The sequence below is a fragment of the Cottoperca gobio genome, chromosome 2 (assembly GCF_900634415.1).
Source record: "Cottoperca gobio chromosome 2, fCotGob3.1, whole genome shotgun sequence".
NCBI lineage: Eukaryota > Metazoa > Chordata > Actinopteri > Perciformes > Bovichtidae > Cottoperca > Cottoperca gobio.
In genome coordinates this window covers 5,045,403-5,061,069 of record NC_041356.1, presented here as the reverse complement: position 1 = coordinate 5,061,069, position 15,667 = coordinate 5,045,403, and the positions used below count along the sequence as shown (strand labels likewise).

Below are 15,667 nucleotides of genomic sequence, written 5' to 3'. Positions count from 1 at the left end.
TCCTGTCAGTAAGAATATAAGATGTCACGGTGTGTGTGTGTTTCCAGGGCCCGTCCGACTACACGAGACTGCTTCACACAAGCCTGGCTGCAGGACTCCTACCTTATGAAGCTGAGGAGACAGACTCTCACCTTCACCTCCGGCCGACTCAAAGAGTTCCTGGTGGAGCAACAGTGCGGTCGCACAGAAGGCTCCACCAAGCACAAGGTGCTGCTGCGCACCTACCAGAGCTCCGCCCAGTCCCCGGCGTCTGGGACGGCAGCGCATGTTCCCAGCCCGAAGTGAGGCGACGGTGAAAATGCGCACGAGTCGGATCGGTGTCCAAATAACACCTCCGTGAACCACCGCTGCATTATATATGTCAGCCTGCCTTGTGAGGCACAGGTGGAGGCACAGGGGGCAGACAGCTGGAGAGAGCTTAAATACCCAAAGGAAAGACGGGGAGTCCACGTGTTGTTCGGGGAGACTTCAACATTCAACACTAAAGGGAGTGAAGCGGAACGAGAGGCAGACGAAGTTCAGAAACTGTTCATCGACTGAAAGGACACGGGATGTTCTTTGGTTTTCTTTCATTGGTTGCACAATTTCTTAGTCACATTGTGAATTCTTAAAATGACACGTGAGTGTTTGGGTTTAGATAAACACGGGTCTCCACTCTGCACCATCAGCCTGGAACTTGTGCATCATCAGCGTTTCTACCTTGTTTATGTCACTATTTTAGTAGTAAACAACTCATGTGAATGTATCATGATTTAAGCTGTTAATTTATTTTTGCATTTACATTTTGAAACTCAAAACCAAAAATATTCTTTCTTTTTGTTTTTTTCTCTCTTGAAATTGTTTACTTTTTCCATGTTAATTTATTTGCATGTGTGTGTGTGTGTGTGTGTGTGTGTGTGTGCGTGCGCGCAAGCATTTTTGATTCACTTTTTTTGAATTAGCGTCGAGGCAAAAACAATAATAAAAAATAAGGAGTGTCTTTGTGATTGGTGTTAAGATTCACACAGTGAAAATGAACTCTTTTAGGATGAGCTAGGATTTCTGGTACAACTTCTTGTTCTGTGGTTAAAACTGAACTTCAATAATTAAAACTAATTATGAAAAGCAGTCTGTAATGTAGATAGCATTTTACTTGGAAAAGTCATACACTGGTAAATTGCTGTAGTTTCTCAGTATTACCCATCGGTCGGTCAGGTTGCTTAGATCATGATCACCCAGTCAGTGCCTAAATTGGATTAATATCCAAAATATTTATCTTGTAATCGTGTCTCCATTGGTAATAATTCTCAATTGATGAATTGTTTAAACAAAGCAAAATTTGACTGCAATATTCGGGCTTTACAACCACACAGATGCATATAGATTCTTACATGCATACACACAGTACATGCAGTCCTTGTAATAATAGAACAGCTGGTGTATCACAGTGTTCCTTTTTGTATGAATTTGGACGGTTGAAGATTTGTAAATGTACCAATTTGCGGTGTTTATATGTGGAAAAAAAGTTGAAGATGTTTTTATGAGATAGTATGTAATAAACTATTGATACAATTGGGAAAATGAACTGCTGTGTGGAATACAATTTTATATTTAGAGAAGTTTGCTGCTAAAGAATGCATTTATACACTGAAACGCCACTGTGCTGTCTCCCCTTGTGTGAAAAACTATGCAGTTTGTTTTGCTGAGGATCCCCTGGAAACCTTGAGGACCCCTGAAGCACAATATGGGAACCTTCTTAACACAACACGATGGCAGAAGCAGTTTATTTATCTTGAGTGTTTACTCCTTCACTTTGTTTGCTTGTAAAAGACGGAAAAAATGCCAATTCACAACAAGTGGAATAATAGCAAAGTTTCCCCTAACATACAATTCTGCACATTTTATTATGTTCACACTGGAAATACAGAACAGGGACATGAAACAGAGCATTGGGGTTATTATTTCACGCCATGCTTTTCCTAGTTTGTCAAGTCAAAATGTCTGTTGCATTGCAAAATAAAAAAGGTCTGATGTCCCACAATGCAATACACCACAACAGAAAACAGAAAAAACAAGGACAAAGGTTTGATGAAAAGCGTGCAACAATAATAGGCGACTCCTATTTATATTGTGTAGTATTAAAGTATAAGTTAGTGCAATATGATAATATATATAGTGTGACACAATATAAATGTGTCTCCCATCGGACATTTTTCCATTTTAAATGTCTAAACATTATGGAAACAGTTGCAAATCAATGAGCTGGACTGCTTTCTAACACTATTGTATTTTTCCTCCACCATTGTATTATATAAAATGAAAAGAGACCCACTCCTGGTACAGAATATCAAATGCATGACTCATTGCAAAAAAGTGAAAACCGTGAGTAGTGTTCCTACACCTAACAATAAACTTACACAATAAAGAAACATGTCACAATAATCACACAAGGAGGAAGAAACATCACCATTTTTAAGAGGAAAATATGACAAATAAAGGCAAAACGTTAGCTTAACAAACAATGTCATTCAAACTAAAGTAAAAAAGTGTCTGTCCAAGCAGTCAGACGTCACCCTGCTACTGTATTTTGCACGAGAAGAAAGCGTACACCAGAGACAGCGATGACACTTGTGCGACGCTCCCTGGATCCCGGCAGTTTCAAGGGACCCAAACTGGGCGTTTATTTGCCGCTAACGCTGCTTCTACAAAAACTTTTACTGTTGGGCAAGTTTTCACTAACATTAGCCATTACACAACAACTGCAGCAGTACAAACCCACATGTGTGTAAATACGGTGTGAACGGTGTCATGTTATAGTGTAACGGTGGCGTCGCAGGAGGACCCGTTAGCTAAAGTTAGTTTGTTTTGCTATCCGCAGCCTGTAAATTACGTATTGTTTAGTTTCTCTTTTAAAGATAACACACAGTAAAGCACTGTTCATGAGGTGTTAAACAACAGTATTCAACGTAAGCAGCGGGTTATTTTAGACCGTGTATTGTATTATACTAAGTTCAGTGTAGCCAGCGTGCTAGCTAACGAGCTAAGTTTTGAGTAACTTTGTTTCGGGCTACTTTAAGGGATCATCGTCAAACCTGCGGACGTCAGGAGCGGGAGGGTTGCGCTCAGCCCTGCCTGCGCAGCTTTAAGTGAAATGGGAAGCCTTGAAACCTCCTTGTTTGTATCTTGAAATTGCGAGCGGAGTTGAGCACCATATTGAATCAAAGTTGCCATCTTCTTGACAAATGTTTTATTAAGTTTCAGACTTCAAACTTTAGCGCGTGTCTGAGCGAGCAACTACACCCGACGTGTAATGGACGCGCTGTAAGCGACTTGTTGCGATGTTTCCCGGGGCGCTTTAGCTTCGTTTTCGTACATGTTAAGTTGGTTTTTAATACACCCGAGTCAGCGAACAAACTAACTTTAAAGTGTGAGGTCAGCACTCTGGACCAGACCTGGATGTGATGGACTCTCCGTCCTCAATAATCACCCAAGTCAGCCGGGATGAAGAGGGGACTAAAGCCGCGGGGGAGAGGGGTAAGTGTCTTTTATTTCTGTCCCGCTTGTGTTTTGCACTCATGTAAAAAAAAAAAAAAAGTTGTGCCGCTCCGTGAGTCCACGATCCTCGATCAGTCATCTGCTTTACTGCAACAACTTCTGCACATTTAAAAACTGCAACTTTAGGAAAGTGGACTGAAAACAAGTCGCAGCACTAAAACTGTCGCTGTTTCTCACTTCTGCATAGATTATGGCTGCGGCCCTTTGGCCGGTGATGAAAGTGAAGGAAATGACGTACGGATGCTTGATTCAACATACTTATAATATTTAAATAAAAGCATCAACATGTGTTACAGTCACCCACTCTGATTAATTATAGGATATTATAAGGATATCATTTGCAGCATGAAATATTCTCAAAAATATGTCTGTGTAATCTAATTAGTGTTCATCCTGCCATGGCTCTTAGTGCTGTTTACTTTATTACAATGCCACTCTGTTTACCTCTCAGCTAAACCACAGGCCTGTGAAATCCAGATTTCCCTCGTCGTGACATTAATCAGCATTTCTGGCACCACAAACCATCGAGATGCCACTGAGTTATGCAGGTTACTGAATAATCAGATGACCTGTCAGCCATCATCCCTGACATCCTGCTAGTCTCGTAAAGGCTCCTGTCTCGTGTCACTTCCAGCCTGCATAACGTCACACTTAATGCAACAAACACTGATATTGAATAGTGACTTATTCTGGCATACAGCGCACACAAAGATATGGTCGATAGTCAAGCATTTGCCTGCTTGTAAATGTGTAGTAGCCTAATCTATTGCATAACCTTGTACCCACACTTGGTGAACATGTTTGCTCACTGTGGCACAAATATGTTAACACTCCTTAAGAGTTTCTGACATTATGAGAAGCATCTGTCTTCAGGCTGAGTTTACAGGATCTGTACAGGTTTTTATATTTCCCTTTAGTCGACTAAAGTACTATAGTTTCAGCTCTGTGGCATAACGCTTTAAAACAGTTGTAATTTTGCACATAAATTAAATAGAAGGCACAAAATAAAACCCCAACAAATGAATGTCTTGTCATGCAAGGCCGTCGTCGATGTGGTAAATGTTTCTCAACAGTCAGGACTGAACAAGGTGTTGCTTAATAAACCATTTGAGATCACTACGACTGATTGTGGTTGTTTATCTGCATTACAAGCCGTGTTGAAATCCAAAATCATTTAATAGAATGCGTTTTAGAGCTCCATCCAATAACAGCAGAATATAAAACTGTTTTATTTAAATAACCTGACATGAGAATTTTGGGACCTTTTTTTTTTTTTTTTTTAAATGGGGTCAAAGGTCAGGAAAGGTGGACCAACCCCGGGCTAGTGGCGGTCACTTACCACTAATTATAGTGTTTCAGCTCAAACCCAGGCTGGTGTGTGCTCACATATCAGAGTTTAACGATGACCTCACGCACCAATCTGAAAAGTTTCATTAGTCTGTTTTTATTGGAGAATTTTATTATCCCATAAAAGTTTTTCAGAGACTGAAAGATTCAAAAAAATGAAACTCTTAAAAACGAAAAAAAAAAGTAGAATTCTTGTCACTGATTTAAGGGAATTAATAAAATGATCGCCAGCTGAGTCGATACTTTAGTTTTCATATGTTGGAGGTCGTAGCTGCCAAACGTGACTGAAGCTCAGCTGTCAAAGAGGCAGAAATCATTAAGAGTGTCGCTTATAGGAAGTTACTCAGGCTTTAAAATGGATCCTGGCTGATAATTAGCGAGTTATTTATTCCACACTGATGTCACTCTGCGATAAAGCAGCATCTGAATTATTAATCTTCAGTAAGTTATGGAACAGGAGATAACACGTCGAGGTCGGCATTTCTGTTTTAGCAATTAGGCTTTTAGTCCAGGTGGAGCGGCATTGAATCTTCTGGTATTTTAAAAATGAGAAGAAATAGGGAGTTCATCTCAAGCCGACACATGCTTTATTGAAGTCTTAATATTTGTAGAGTGAAAATGAAAAGCAGACTTTACAGAGACTTTGCTCAGCAATATACATCACACGATGCGTTTCATCTCCGCTCGAAGCCAGACGCGTCGGAGGGCTGTTAAAAACCACAACTCCTGCTAAATGACATGCTACTTATTAAATAACGCTGTATTTATGACACTTTAATTTGTTGAATTGGTAAGAATACGGCCGTTTGAAGCGATGTAATGCCCCAAAACTAGCACTAATATTAAATTGTAGTAGTGTTGCATGTAATAAGACTCGACGTGACTGTTAGAAACATGATCAGGGTCATTTTTCAATCAAAGATGTGAAAATATTGTTTTTGTTCCAGCCTCTAAAATGTGCGGATTTGGCTGCAGATTACATTCATGGTGTTAAATGAAATGAATTGAGAAACGAATCGGCAGATTAATGGATTATGAAAATAACCCCAAAACATTCCGACAAATGTATTCTTATTGTTTCATGTCCCTCCACAGAAATCCATTTTGAAATGACACAATGAACATTGTTTTGGTTGCAAAGGAATTATATGGGGCTGTAAATACAATACACATATTCTGATGACTCAGAGTTATGGAGCAGAACGGGGATATTTTCTGAGCCCGCCTGCAGGATGTCAACGTCACTCCATAAATCTGCTCCTTTCTTGTCGTCTCCTTTTTTATGAATTAATGCGCACTCTGTGTTTCCAGTTCGGCCGTCATTTCTCCTGGTGAAAGGCATGTGATTTAAAAAAACAAAAGGGAGACTCGAGGACGAGGGAGGAGACGCCGGGAATGATATGGACACAAGGGAGGGGAAAGGCAACACAGCCACGAAGAGCACAATGAGTTTAGGACATATTGGAGTAAATGATGTCATAAGGGACTTAATCCTTTTAATAACGTCACAGCTGAGATGTGACAAGCCGACAAATCTCTTCCTCCTAGTTCATAGTTTTCGTTAGTGAGTATTTAGAAAATTGGAACAATAAAGTGTCTGTTTGAATTCATAACTGCGCGGGAAAGGAAGATGGAACTTAGGATGCATGAATGAATTGAAACCCTCCATTAGAAGTGGACTCGGTGTGAAGAAGAAGCCTAACCCTAATATCACACGCCCGCTCCTGCGACACTGAAACATGACCGCCGAAGTAGCTTCCTCCGCTGATACCCGTCTGTTTCCTCTTCCTGTTTTGGCCCCAGCGCGGCAGAGGCCAGCGGAGGGTCAGACGGGGTTTGAATCCACAAATGGGAGTCGCAGGGAATGAAAAGAGCCGTGAGAGAGACGCACAACAGAGGTTTGTGTGTTGGTAACACGGTCACGTCCGGACACACAGAGAGAGGGAGCGCGGTGCATAAAGACACCGAAACAAAAGTGTTAATCGGAGATTTATGGGACGCGGAAATGAACCAATTGGACGTTTGTGGACGCAGAAATAATCTCAATGACGGACCTACTCATCGTTAAACTGCACTAAACACTTGAGAGTTTATTTAGGATCCACATGAGTTAGTACAGCAGACAGTCTCATCAATAGTACAGGACTACATGCAGTAGTAGAAGCAGGTGTGTGCTGTCACTGCACAATACTAACTGTGCCGTTAAACATTACCTAAGTTAGCGCCACAAGTATAATCAACCTTCACATTTACTTTACACACAAAATAAAGCCTGGAGCCCGCTGACCTTTCAAAATAAGATACTGCACTTTTTTTAATTGACGGTACAAAATGATTTACAGCACACATTTAACACGATGTTTTAAAACATCGTGTTAAAGTGAGCTTTATTACACCTGCTCAGGTGCACCGCTCCTCCTCGGGTCATACCTCAGTGACTGACTAAACTCTCTGTCACCGTTTGCCAAGGTTGTCTGGTTAATCATCTGTTGGGTAGGACTCAGCTGGAGCTTCTGTTATGATGTTGTTTAAAGAAAAAAATAAGAAAAAAAGGCAGCCGGAGGCAGAAAGATCCAAATCTGATGCTTTGAGTCATTTCACGCCGCCGTATACGTACCGTTGCTATTAAATTAGTTTCACTTTAACAACACGCTTTGTCTGCAAACGTTGAGCACGATTCTGATGAACCTATAGAGGAGTTTCTGTTTCAGCTGTAACTTCTTATGAAGGGTTATGTGTTTTTATAGCAGTTTGAATTTGCTGTTAATTTTTATTTAGGCTATTTTCATTAGCTGCTCACTGTTGTGTGCAATGTGCATCATGACTGCCGGGGGTCACAATACTGCGTCTCGTACTGCTTTGTGCTGAATTCTGACATCACTATTTATATTTGGTCATATCTGCCCAGTTGTCACGACGAGCACGAGCTTCCGGCGCCTTTTATAATGTTGTTATAGTGCTGAATGCTGATTGGTGCTGCTGACATCAGCGTTACACAAGAGCTCTTGGCAGGGACGCGTCTCCAGCAGGGTTTGTGCACATGACACAAGTTTGAGGAGAGCTGCTGGATGTTGCTTTTACTCGTTTTATACATTCACTGACGACACGGAGTCACGGGTTGTTCAGGTGACATTTGTCCTGCTCAATTCTGATCCGATAAATACACTTTATCTTTTAATACATTTGCAGATACAATTGAGTAAAAGTAAAGGAACATTATAAGGGCGTGGTCACTCGATCTTAAACTTCACATATTTGGGTTTCGGTCAAACAAAACGATGAATTCGAAAGACGCGTCCCGGAATCATTGGATGCGAGTGTGACTTTGATGACCTCCTCTTCCTCCTCTGCAGGTTCTTCACCTTCTCTGTCCTGCAAGAAGCCCAGGAGCAGAGGCTTCTTCTCCAGCCTGTTCTGCTGCGTGTGTCGAGACCAGCCCGACCCGCCGCCGGTCAACAACAACGCTCCCTCTGCTGGTGGAGGAGAACGGAACCGTCTCCAAGGTGTGTTGACCTTCGTCTCCATGCTGGCATTTTTCTGCTGTTTTGACAGCAGTGCAAAGATCAAATCTGTGCGAGACGGCTCGGGAGGAAAAGACACATTTCAACTGGATTTAACTGAAGTCGTCTCTCACATTTGTATTTTCCTCCTGCTGTGTCCAGGTGCAAATAAATATCTTTTTGTGTTTTTGTTTTTGTATCCAGGTGAAGCCACTGCTGCATCCGGTGAAGTCAAAAGACTCTGGAAAGATCTGTGTGGTTATAGATCTGGATGAGACGTTAGTTCACAGCTCTTTTAAGGTGAAGAAAAATATGTTGCGTTGACTACAAACAGCTTTGTGCACGTGGCGTTCTTTAAGGGGCGACACTGCAGGTGAATGAGGTGAACACGTGTAACTAATAGATGTCACCAAGTGTTCTGAAATGTTATGTTTAAATATGCTAATGAGGCATTATCTAACAGTAACTTTTGGGGAATTTGGGAGAAATCTACAAACACAAATAGACAAAGTCAGTAAAATAAACATCTGAATGTGTATTTTGGACGTGTTATGGAAGCAAAATAGCCTCAAACTATGAAATGTGAGCGGCGCATGAATAAACAACGTGTCGGTCTGTAGTGTCTTCCAAAATCATGCAGGGACTTTAAGAAACGATTGAGGCTTTTTTTTAACAAACAAAAAAGGGCTGTAATGCACATAGTTGTCCCCTGGGATCACATTACATCACGGGGTAATGATGTTAAATAGTAAAACACACACACACACACACACACACACACTGTACGGTCTACAGTTCCACATCTGGTTGTTGTTGGCTCTGCCGGTGACATTTTAGTCATCGATGGCAAATGCCAAACCCAGACGAGCTGCTTCTCAAACCCAAACACACACAGTCGCTCCTCCATGTACACACACACACACACACACTGCAGACTGCTTGTCTCCACCTGCGTCCGTCCTGCGATAATACCTCATTCATGCTTTACATAGTAAGAGCTCAAGTTAGTGCTTTTGTAAAACTAGCCTGCAGCAGTACACACACTTGTTGTTTAGTCATACACGCGGTATAAAAACATCCATGTGTTGTCTTTCTTTGTCCTTCCCACAGCCTGTGAACAATGCAGATTTCATCATTCCTGTGGAAATAGATGGAACGGTACACCAGGTAACGTCGGCACCGCACTCTCAAAATATGTCCACGCTGTAGTTTGCTTGTCGTGTCCCGTCCTCAGCGCGGTGCCTCACTGCCCTTCGCGGTTTAAATTGCCGAGTGTGGCAGGTGCTGTCGGCGTTTAAGGGATTTGAAGATGGAGATGCATGACACACCGTGGGTTTGGGCCTGGTTCAAGTAATCCAGGATAGGTTTGTTCAGACAAGCACAGCCTATTCCGGATGACTTGGTTCAGGAACGCTACCCCTCAGCCCCCGACGCCACAGAAAGAAGAAAAGAAAGGAGGAACTTCAAGGAGTCCTAGAGTTGACTTTGAGAGCCAAATGCTCGTCTATTCTATGATCTATGTGAGTGTCTTTGCATCTAGTTTGCTGTTCCTGAGATTCTAATGCTTTGGATTTGAATAAAAGTTGTTTGGATTATTTTTTTTAAGAAAGCGTCCTGGTTCCTCAGGCTGTTAAGGTTTGTAGAAACATGTTTTAATTTGAAATGTAGAAGCCTGGATGACACATTCCTGTGTTTTCCAGGTGTATGTCCTGAAGCGGCCCCACGTCGACGAGTTCCTGAAGAGAATGGGGGAACTGTTCGAGTGCATCCTGTTCACCGCCAGTTTAGCCAAGGTGAGAAATACTGCACTGCAGCCAACTGCTGCGGAGTATAAATTACTGCAAAATTACATTAAATGTTTGTTTTGTTGCAACCGTAGAAGTATTATTAACCTCAGGTGGGATCATTGCAGCAGCCAGTGTCGGACACAGCGGAGCAAAAGTTGAATAAATACAGAACATTTGAAAATCAGATGTGGAACATAAGGAAAACATGCTTAAGGCTGAGGTTGTGGATCAGGCTGCACTTGCGTGTTGTGTGGGGTGCAAAAATAAATCCTTGTGAAAGTTTGCAGTAGTTTCAGAAAGGTTGAGGAACTTCTCTAATCCATCCATTACATTGTCTTTGTGCTGCAGTATGCAGACCCCGTCTCTGACCTCCTGGACAAGAGGGGCGCTTTCCGCTCCCGCCTGTTCCGGGAGTCGTGCGTCTTCTACCGAGGGAACTACGTCAAGGACCTGAGTCGCCTGGGTCGCGACCTAAACAAGGTCATCATCGTGGACAACTCCCCGGCCTCCTACATCTTCCACCCCGACAATGCAGTGAGTAGAACACACAGTACCTGAGTCAGGACGGTGACGGGATGTCTTTGGGTGGATAAGTGGAATTACTCATCTGCATCAGAAAGTCTTAAAGCATTCAAGCTAGTTTATTGCAAAGAATAAACCTGTGTTTTCATCCAGGTGCCCGTGGCCTCGTGGTTCGACGACATGTCCGACACGGAGCTTCTGGACCTCCTGCCCTTCTTCGAGAGGTTGAGCAAAGTGGATAACGTCTACACAGTCCTCAAGCACCAAGGCACCGAGAGCTAACGGGGTTCGACTTCTCATCTCAGCTCTGAACAACACGGCGTACAAAAACCTAGAAAAAACCCCCGCCCCCCCCCACACACACCGGCGAGGCTCCAGCACCAGCTCCAGTTATCACTGCCCATCAGAACACAGACTGCTTCACAGCTGACCGAGCCTTCACCTTCCTATCAGACCAACGTCACGGTTTGGGAGCCTCCAGTGACTTTGATGCTGTCATCACTGCCACCTCCTGGTCAAACAGAAAACTCCCTGAAAATTGCCATGTAACTTTCTCCTTAGGGAAGCATGGATGAATGTTTAAGGACATTTCTGCGATGCCGCTAAACTTGCAAAGCAGAAGTCTGTAGCCATGAATCCTCTGGACACAGACCGGGTACTGGACTTCTCACAGATTCCTCAGTGTGAACGCGGACAACACGCAGGCTTTTGGTAAGCAGGAATCAAGTGAAAAGGAAGATTTACGTGCAAATAAACTTGATCAGTGTTGTCATTTGAAAGAGCGGATGGTGTATACGTACTGTAGATGTCTCTTAAACGCTTTGGAACAACATTATCTTTGTCACACACCCTAATTCTTTCAGTTATCACACTATTTGTCTACGGTCAGAAGCATGTTATTCCCGTGTGTCTTTTAAGAGCTTTAAGAGCGATGTGATCAAGTGTTTTTAAATAATCATGACAGTGTTCTGGATGAATCTGATAAAAAAACAAGTTAAATTCACTGATGACTAAATAATTGGACAGCACTCCACGAGTACAGTCCTCCCTCTCACTGCAGTGTAGAAATGGATTTTTAACACAATTTGTATACTAAACTTATTTTACAAAACCACCTCGCATAATGAATGGGATCATTATTTGGGATTAAAATAGGTGGAATAAATGTAATTTTGCAGCATGAAGCAATCCAACTTTTTGAACCGTGGGAACTTAAGTCAGTGGGAAAATCAATGGACTCCACTCTTATCCCTTTTTCCAGTGGAAATGGAGCCCTATTAAACCAGCAGTAACACACTAATATGAATATCAAATCATATTCTCGTGACTGTGAATATGCACCGGCGTGAACAGTTGACCCCAGAGAAGAGGACCAGGATTGACTTGACATACAACTTGAATTTCTCACAAGTATTTACTGACTGTATTCGAGAAAATTGCATGATGTGGAAAAGGTTACAGTTTGGCTTGTCATAAGCTTCAGAGTACAACGTTTTCTTTTCCTTCTTCCCTACGCGGTACACAGGCTGGAAACAATTTCAGGACTTTGTAATAAAATGTGTGTCGAGGGAGGAGCTGCCATGAGGACTCGCGGATATGTGAGGTGCTGGGCCTGGTGAGCAGACACACCTTTGAAAACAAAAATGGGTTTAATTCAGTCCAGACTTAAAAGGTCTGTTAATAAACCGCTATTGGTGATTTATTTTCTTTTGGCTGGATTCTGTTGGATTGACATGACGTAATGTTGGGATAATTCTAGCGCAGCTACGATGGAGTTTAATAGATCTCAAACGTGAACCGTAAATGTCAGATGTCGTTTGTGTACTTGCCATATTACATAGACGTTTGGAGAGATAAACCACAGTTCACATTCAAAGTTGCCAAAAAGGCATTCTGGTAAATTTAGACTATATCACAGACTATAATAGAAATTTATCAAAAGATTATGAGAATTTTCCTTTGAAAAGTAATTGACCACATGGTGTCTTACACATTGAATCTGTATATATATATATTTTTAAAGCTCTACATGTTGATGTTGGTCCAGTCAGTTTTAGGGAGCAGCGTTGTTCTCTCCCTCATGTGTTGACACCGATGAATGAAACCGTGGATTTGACGAAGAGCCTCCCTCCCAGGCTTGTGATGTGACTTTACCTAGATGAGGCAGGGATGACAATTTAATCCGCCATATTAAGAGCCATTACATTATTTTTCTATGTTTAACAAATTTTTGTCAATCAAATTAGCCTGTTTCTTTTTCTAAATAATTACTGATTCTTTTTTTTTTGTTGCCCAGGAGTTGTCTTCTGATACAATATCTGAGGTTAGTTCTCCAAAGGGGAAACATTCTTCTTGCTTTTTTCCTGCAAGACCTGGTTGGTTACCTCATATATTAATAGGTAATATATGGATCACAAACACCAGCACATGACTAAAATGATAGTATCATACTGTTGTAGGCACATAACGTAATTATTCATTTAAGCCATCATCACATGTCGCAATTAGGTTCAATGCTGTTGTTCTTTTTTGAATTCATTGGCAAACATGAGTATTTATAGGAACATTAAGTCATTTTGTCAGTCATTTGATTACATGTAAAACAAGTGTTGTGTCACTACGGGGGCCCATTCACTGATACTGTACTTCTCACACATTCAGTAGATATGTATATTTTGTTTTGCACAGTAATAAAGCAAACAAATGTTCATTAATATATGGAATATTCATGTTACTGTACTCATGATTGAATAGATGTAACCTAATTGTTTTTGACCTGTTTTATCATACCAAATTATATATGGACTGTATGTAATAATGCCATTTTGTTCTCCATAAATGCTAAATGAAAAATGGTCCAAGTGCTGTTTTGTTGAGCATTTCTTCTTTCCAAAGCAAATTGGAACAAAAAGTTCAAAGTAGCATTTGTGAAAGTTTATCAAATCCTTGGAATTGAATTTGTCATATGTGGTGCAAACACCTGTGTTTTTACAATAGATGGTAAAGGAGTAATTTCCTTTAGAGTAAGTAACATTTTTCATTTTTTTCCGGCCAGTTGAGGGCAGCACAACAAACATTCTCCCCGTTAATTAGGTAGCTGTTGGCTAACCTGTTAGCAAACATTTGCATAGCTACACAGCCAGCATACGCTGAACAACATTAATTAGCGTTTATTTGGAGTCGTGTTGATGACCAGCTGATGAATGTAAGTTCAATATGTACTCTTATGTTATCTCTGGTTTAATGTGCAGCAACACCTGAGAGAAATATCTGACTTACAGCTGCTAAAGTAAAAACAATTAACAAGCTAACCGCTAGTCGCATAGGCGAGCGTTATAAGGCAACACGAGAGGCTTTAGCTAGCAGGGGCTAAAGCTAACTAGCTAGCCGCTAACAGTCTGCCTTTGGTGCAGGGCAGGTAATGTATACATTATATGTAACGTTTTATTATTGTTTTTATTATTAACTGTAGTTGTAATGCAAAAGTACTACAGTTCATTTAGCATTGATATATGGATATTAATAAATGGTGTGCCAGTGCATTTTCATGGAATCCTCCTTAGTCAGAAAACATTAATGAATTGTATTTGAGCCATGTTATTAACCACTGTTACTATGTGTTTTATTTAGGGGGATTTTCATCAGAATACAAGAATATAAAGTCAATTAGAAATCTTTATCAGGTAATAAATATCATCTACACAGTAAAAAAAGAAGAAGGAATACCTTGACTGAATAAAATGCATTAGGTTTTGAAAGCTTAGTCTGTAATACCTTCAATTTGAAAATTTAATTCAGAACATGCTATGCAAACATGACAATTGGATTTTAAAAAGTTTTAGATGACGTGAGAAATTCCAATTTTTGCAGTCAGTTTCTTTCTTTCTCTCAGAGTCACTTGCTTTTCTCTCTCTCTCTACTTTTCCTTTACAGTGAGTGTGGCACTGCTCTTTGCCTTGCCCATAGTAAACTTCACCACCCCACTCATGTCCATGCTGGTGTTTTTCAGGGTGAGTTTGTGGACCGTCCCGTGGTTTTCCAGGCGGACAGAGGGACCCGTCTGAAGGGTCTCTCCATTCAGAGTCCAAAGGGGAGGCTTGTTTATGTCGACAGACACCTCACACTGGAAAGATGCGGCCTCAGGCTCAGTTACCTCCTCATCTTCGAGCTCTTTGACCATTACAAGGGCTTGGGCTGCACAGAGAGAAAGAAGAGTTATAGTCAGGAATAATAACCCATCTTGCCCCAAACACACTTGGTACTTTTGTTAAATCTCAACCCAACTTACATTCCACCATCAGTTTGGCTTTGGATGTGTGCTCTCCAACTTCGATGCTGTAGGTGCCCTCATCCTCCATAGCCACCTGCTGGATCACAAGTTTGTGGGAGCAGCCGTCGGCAAGGATCTCCAATCGATCTGAGGGAACCAGTTCCTCCTTGCCCTTGTACCAGGTTGCGCTGGAGCGAGGCGTGGAAACGGTGCATTCAAGGATCACGCGGTGTTTCTCCAGGGCTGTTCGATCTCGCAGGGGTTTTACAATAGAAAGAGGGAGTTCTGCAGTGAGAGGAAACATCTTGAGATTTTGTATTTGACATTTTAAAGCTCTTAACATCCTAAAAAATGAAGAAAGTAAGATATTCTATGGACTTACCTTCTACCTCAAGGTAAGCTGTAGATTCAACATCCCTGGCTACAAAGCGGATTTCCCCAGCATCCTCAGCTTTAACGTTACACATCAGTAGGAAGTGTTTGGTCCCTGTAGGACAACAACAGACTTGTAGAATCTATTCAAATTGAAGCTGTTAATGTTATTTATTTTTCTATATTCCTATTAACTCACTTGTCTTACTGTCCCAACCACCGACATTCAGCACATGTTTTTCTACACCGTTGGTACATTTGTTACTGAGCTAAGTGCTGTTTAAGTGATCTTATTTATTCCTCCATTTTATCAGAATCCCTCAGTCTCATCAATA

At 41.4% G+C, this 15,667-nt stretch overlaps 3 protein-coding genes across 3 annotated transcripts in view; 2 read left to right on the top strand and 1 right to left on the bottom strand.

The window, feature by feature from the left end:
• The window catches only part of LOC115016767 (striated muscle preferentially expressed protein kinase-like), a 42,982-nt gene extending 41,418 nt beyond the window's left edge, over nucleotides 1-1,564 (top strand). The window contains exon 44 of the mRNA XM_029444791.1: nucleotides 48-1,564. Coding sequence (XP_029300651.1) covers nucleotides 48-285 — 238 coding nt within the window. The 3' untranslated portion in view covers nucleotides 286-1,564. The remainder of the gene's footprint in view (nucleotides 1-47) is intronic.
• A 997-nt stretch (nucleotides 1,565-2,561) lies between these two features.
• Nucleotides 2,562-13,547, top strand: LOC115019035 (carboxy-terminal domain RNA polymerase II polypeptide A small phosphatase 1-like). The gene is given in 8 exon segments (XM_029448357.1): nucleotides 2,562-3,513; nucleotides 8,235-8,347; nucleotides 8,349-8,384; nucleotides 8,586-8,681; nucleotides 9,492-9,548; nucleotides 10,082-10,174; nucleotides 10,517-10,702; nucleotides 10,844-13,547. Coding segments are annotated over 8 exon segments (783 nt in total). The 5' UTR covers nucleotides 2,562-3,440; the 3' UTR covers nucleotides 10,973-13,547.
• A 740-nt stretch (nucleotides 13,548-14,287) lies between these two features.
• On the bottom strand, nucleotides 14,288-15,615 carry LOC115017734 (obscurin-like). Its single transcript, XM_029446424.1, has 4 exons — nucleotides 15,532-15,615; nucleotides 15,343-15,475; nucleotides 14,979-15,245; nucleotides 14,288-14,884 (listed from the first exon to the last, which is right to left on the bottom strand). The coding sequence occupies exons 1-4, from the start codon at nucleotides 15,556-15,558 to the stop codon at nucleotides 14,607-14,609; spliced, it is 705 nt and encodes a 234-aa protein (XP_029302284.1). The 5' UTR covers nucleotides 15,559-15,615; the 3' UTR covers nucleotides 14,288-14,606.
• Nucleotides 15,616-15,667: the final 52 nt, after the last annotated feature.

What these genes read in the sequence shown, in the direction of transcription:
- LOC115017734 (XM_029446424.1), bottom strand. Translation starts at nt 15,558, where the DNA reads ATGTCGGTGGTTGGGACAGTAAGACAA. An exon ending in TGGTTGGGACAGTAAGACAA is followed by an intron (nt 15,476 to 15,531) that starts GTGAGTTAATAG and finishes CAATTTGAATAG; the next exon opens with ATTCTACAAGTCTGTTGTTG. An exon ending in AGCTTACCTTGAGGTAGAAG is followed by an intron (nt 15,246 to 15,342) that starts GTAAGTCCATAG and finishes CTCTCACTGCAG; the next exon opens with AACTCCCTCTTTCTATTGTA.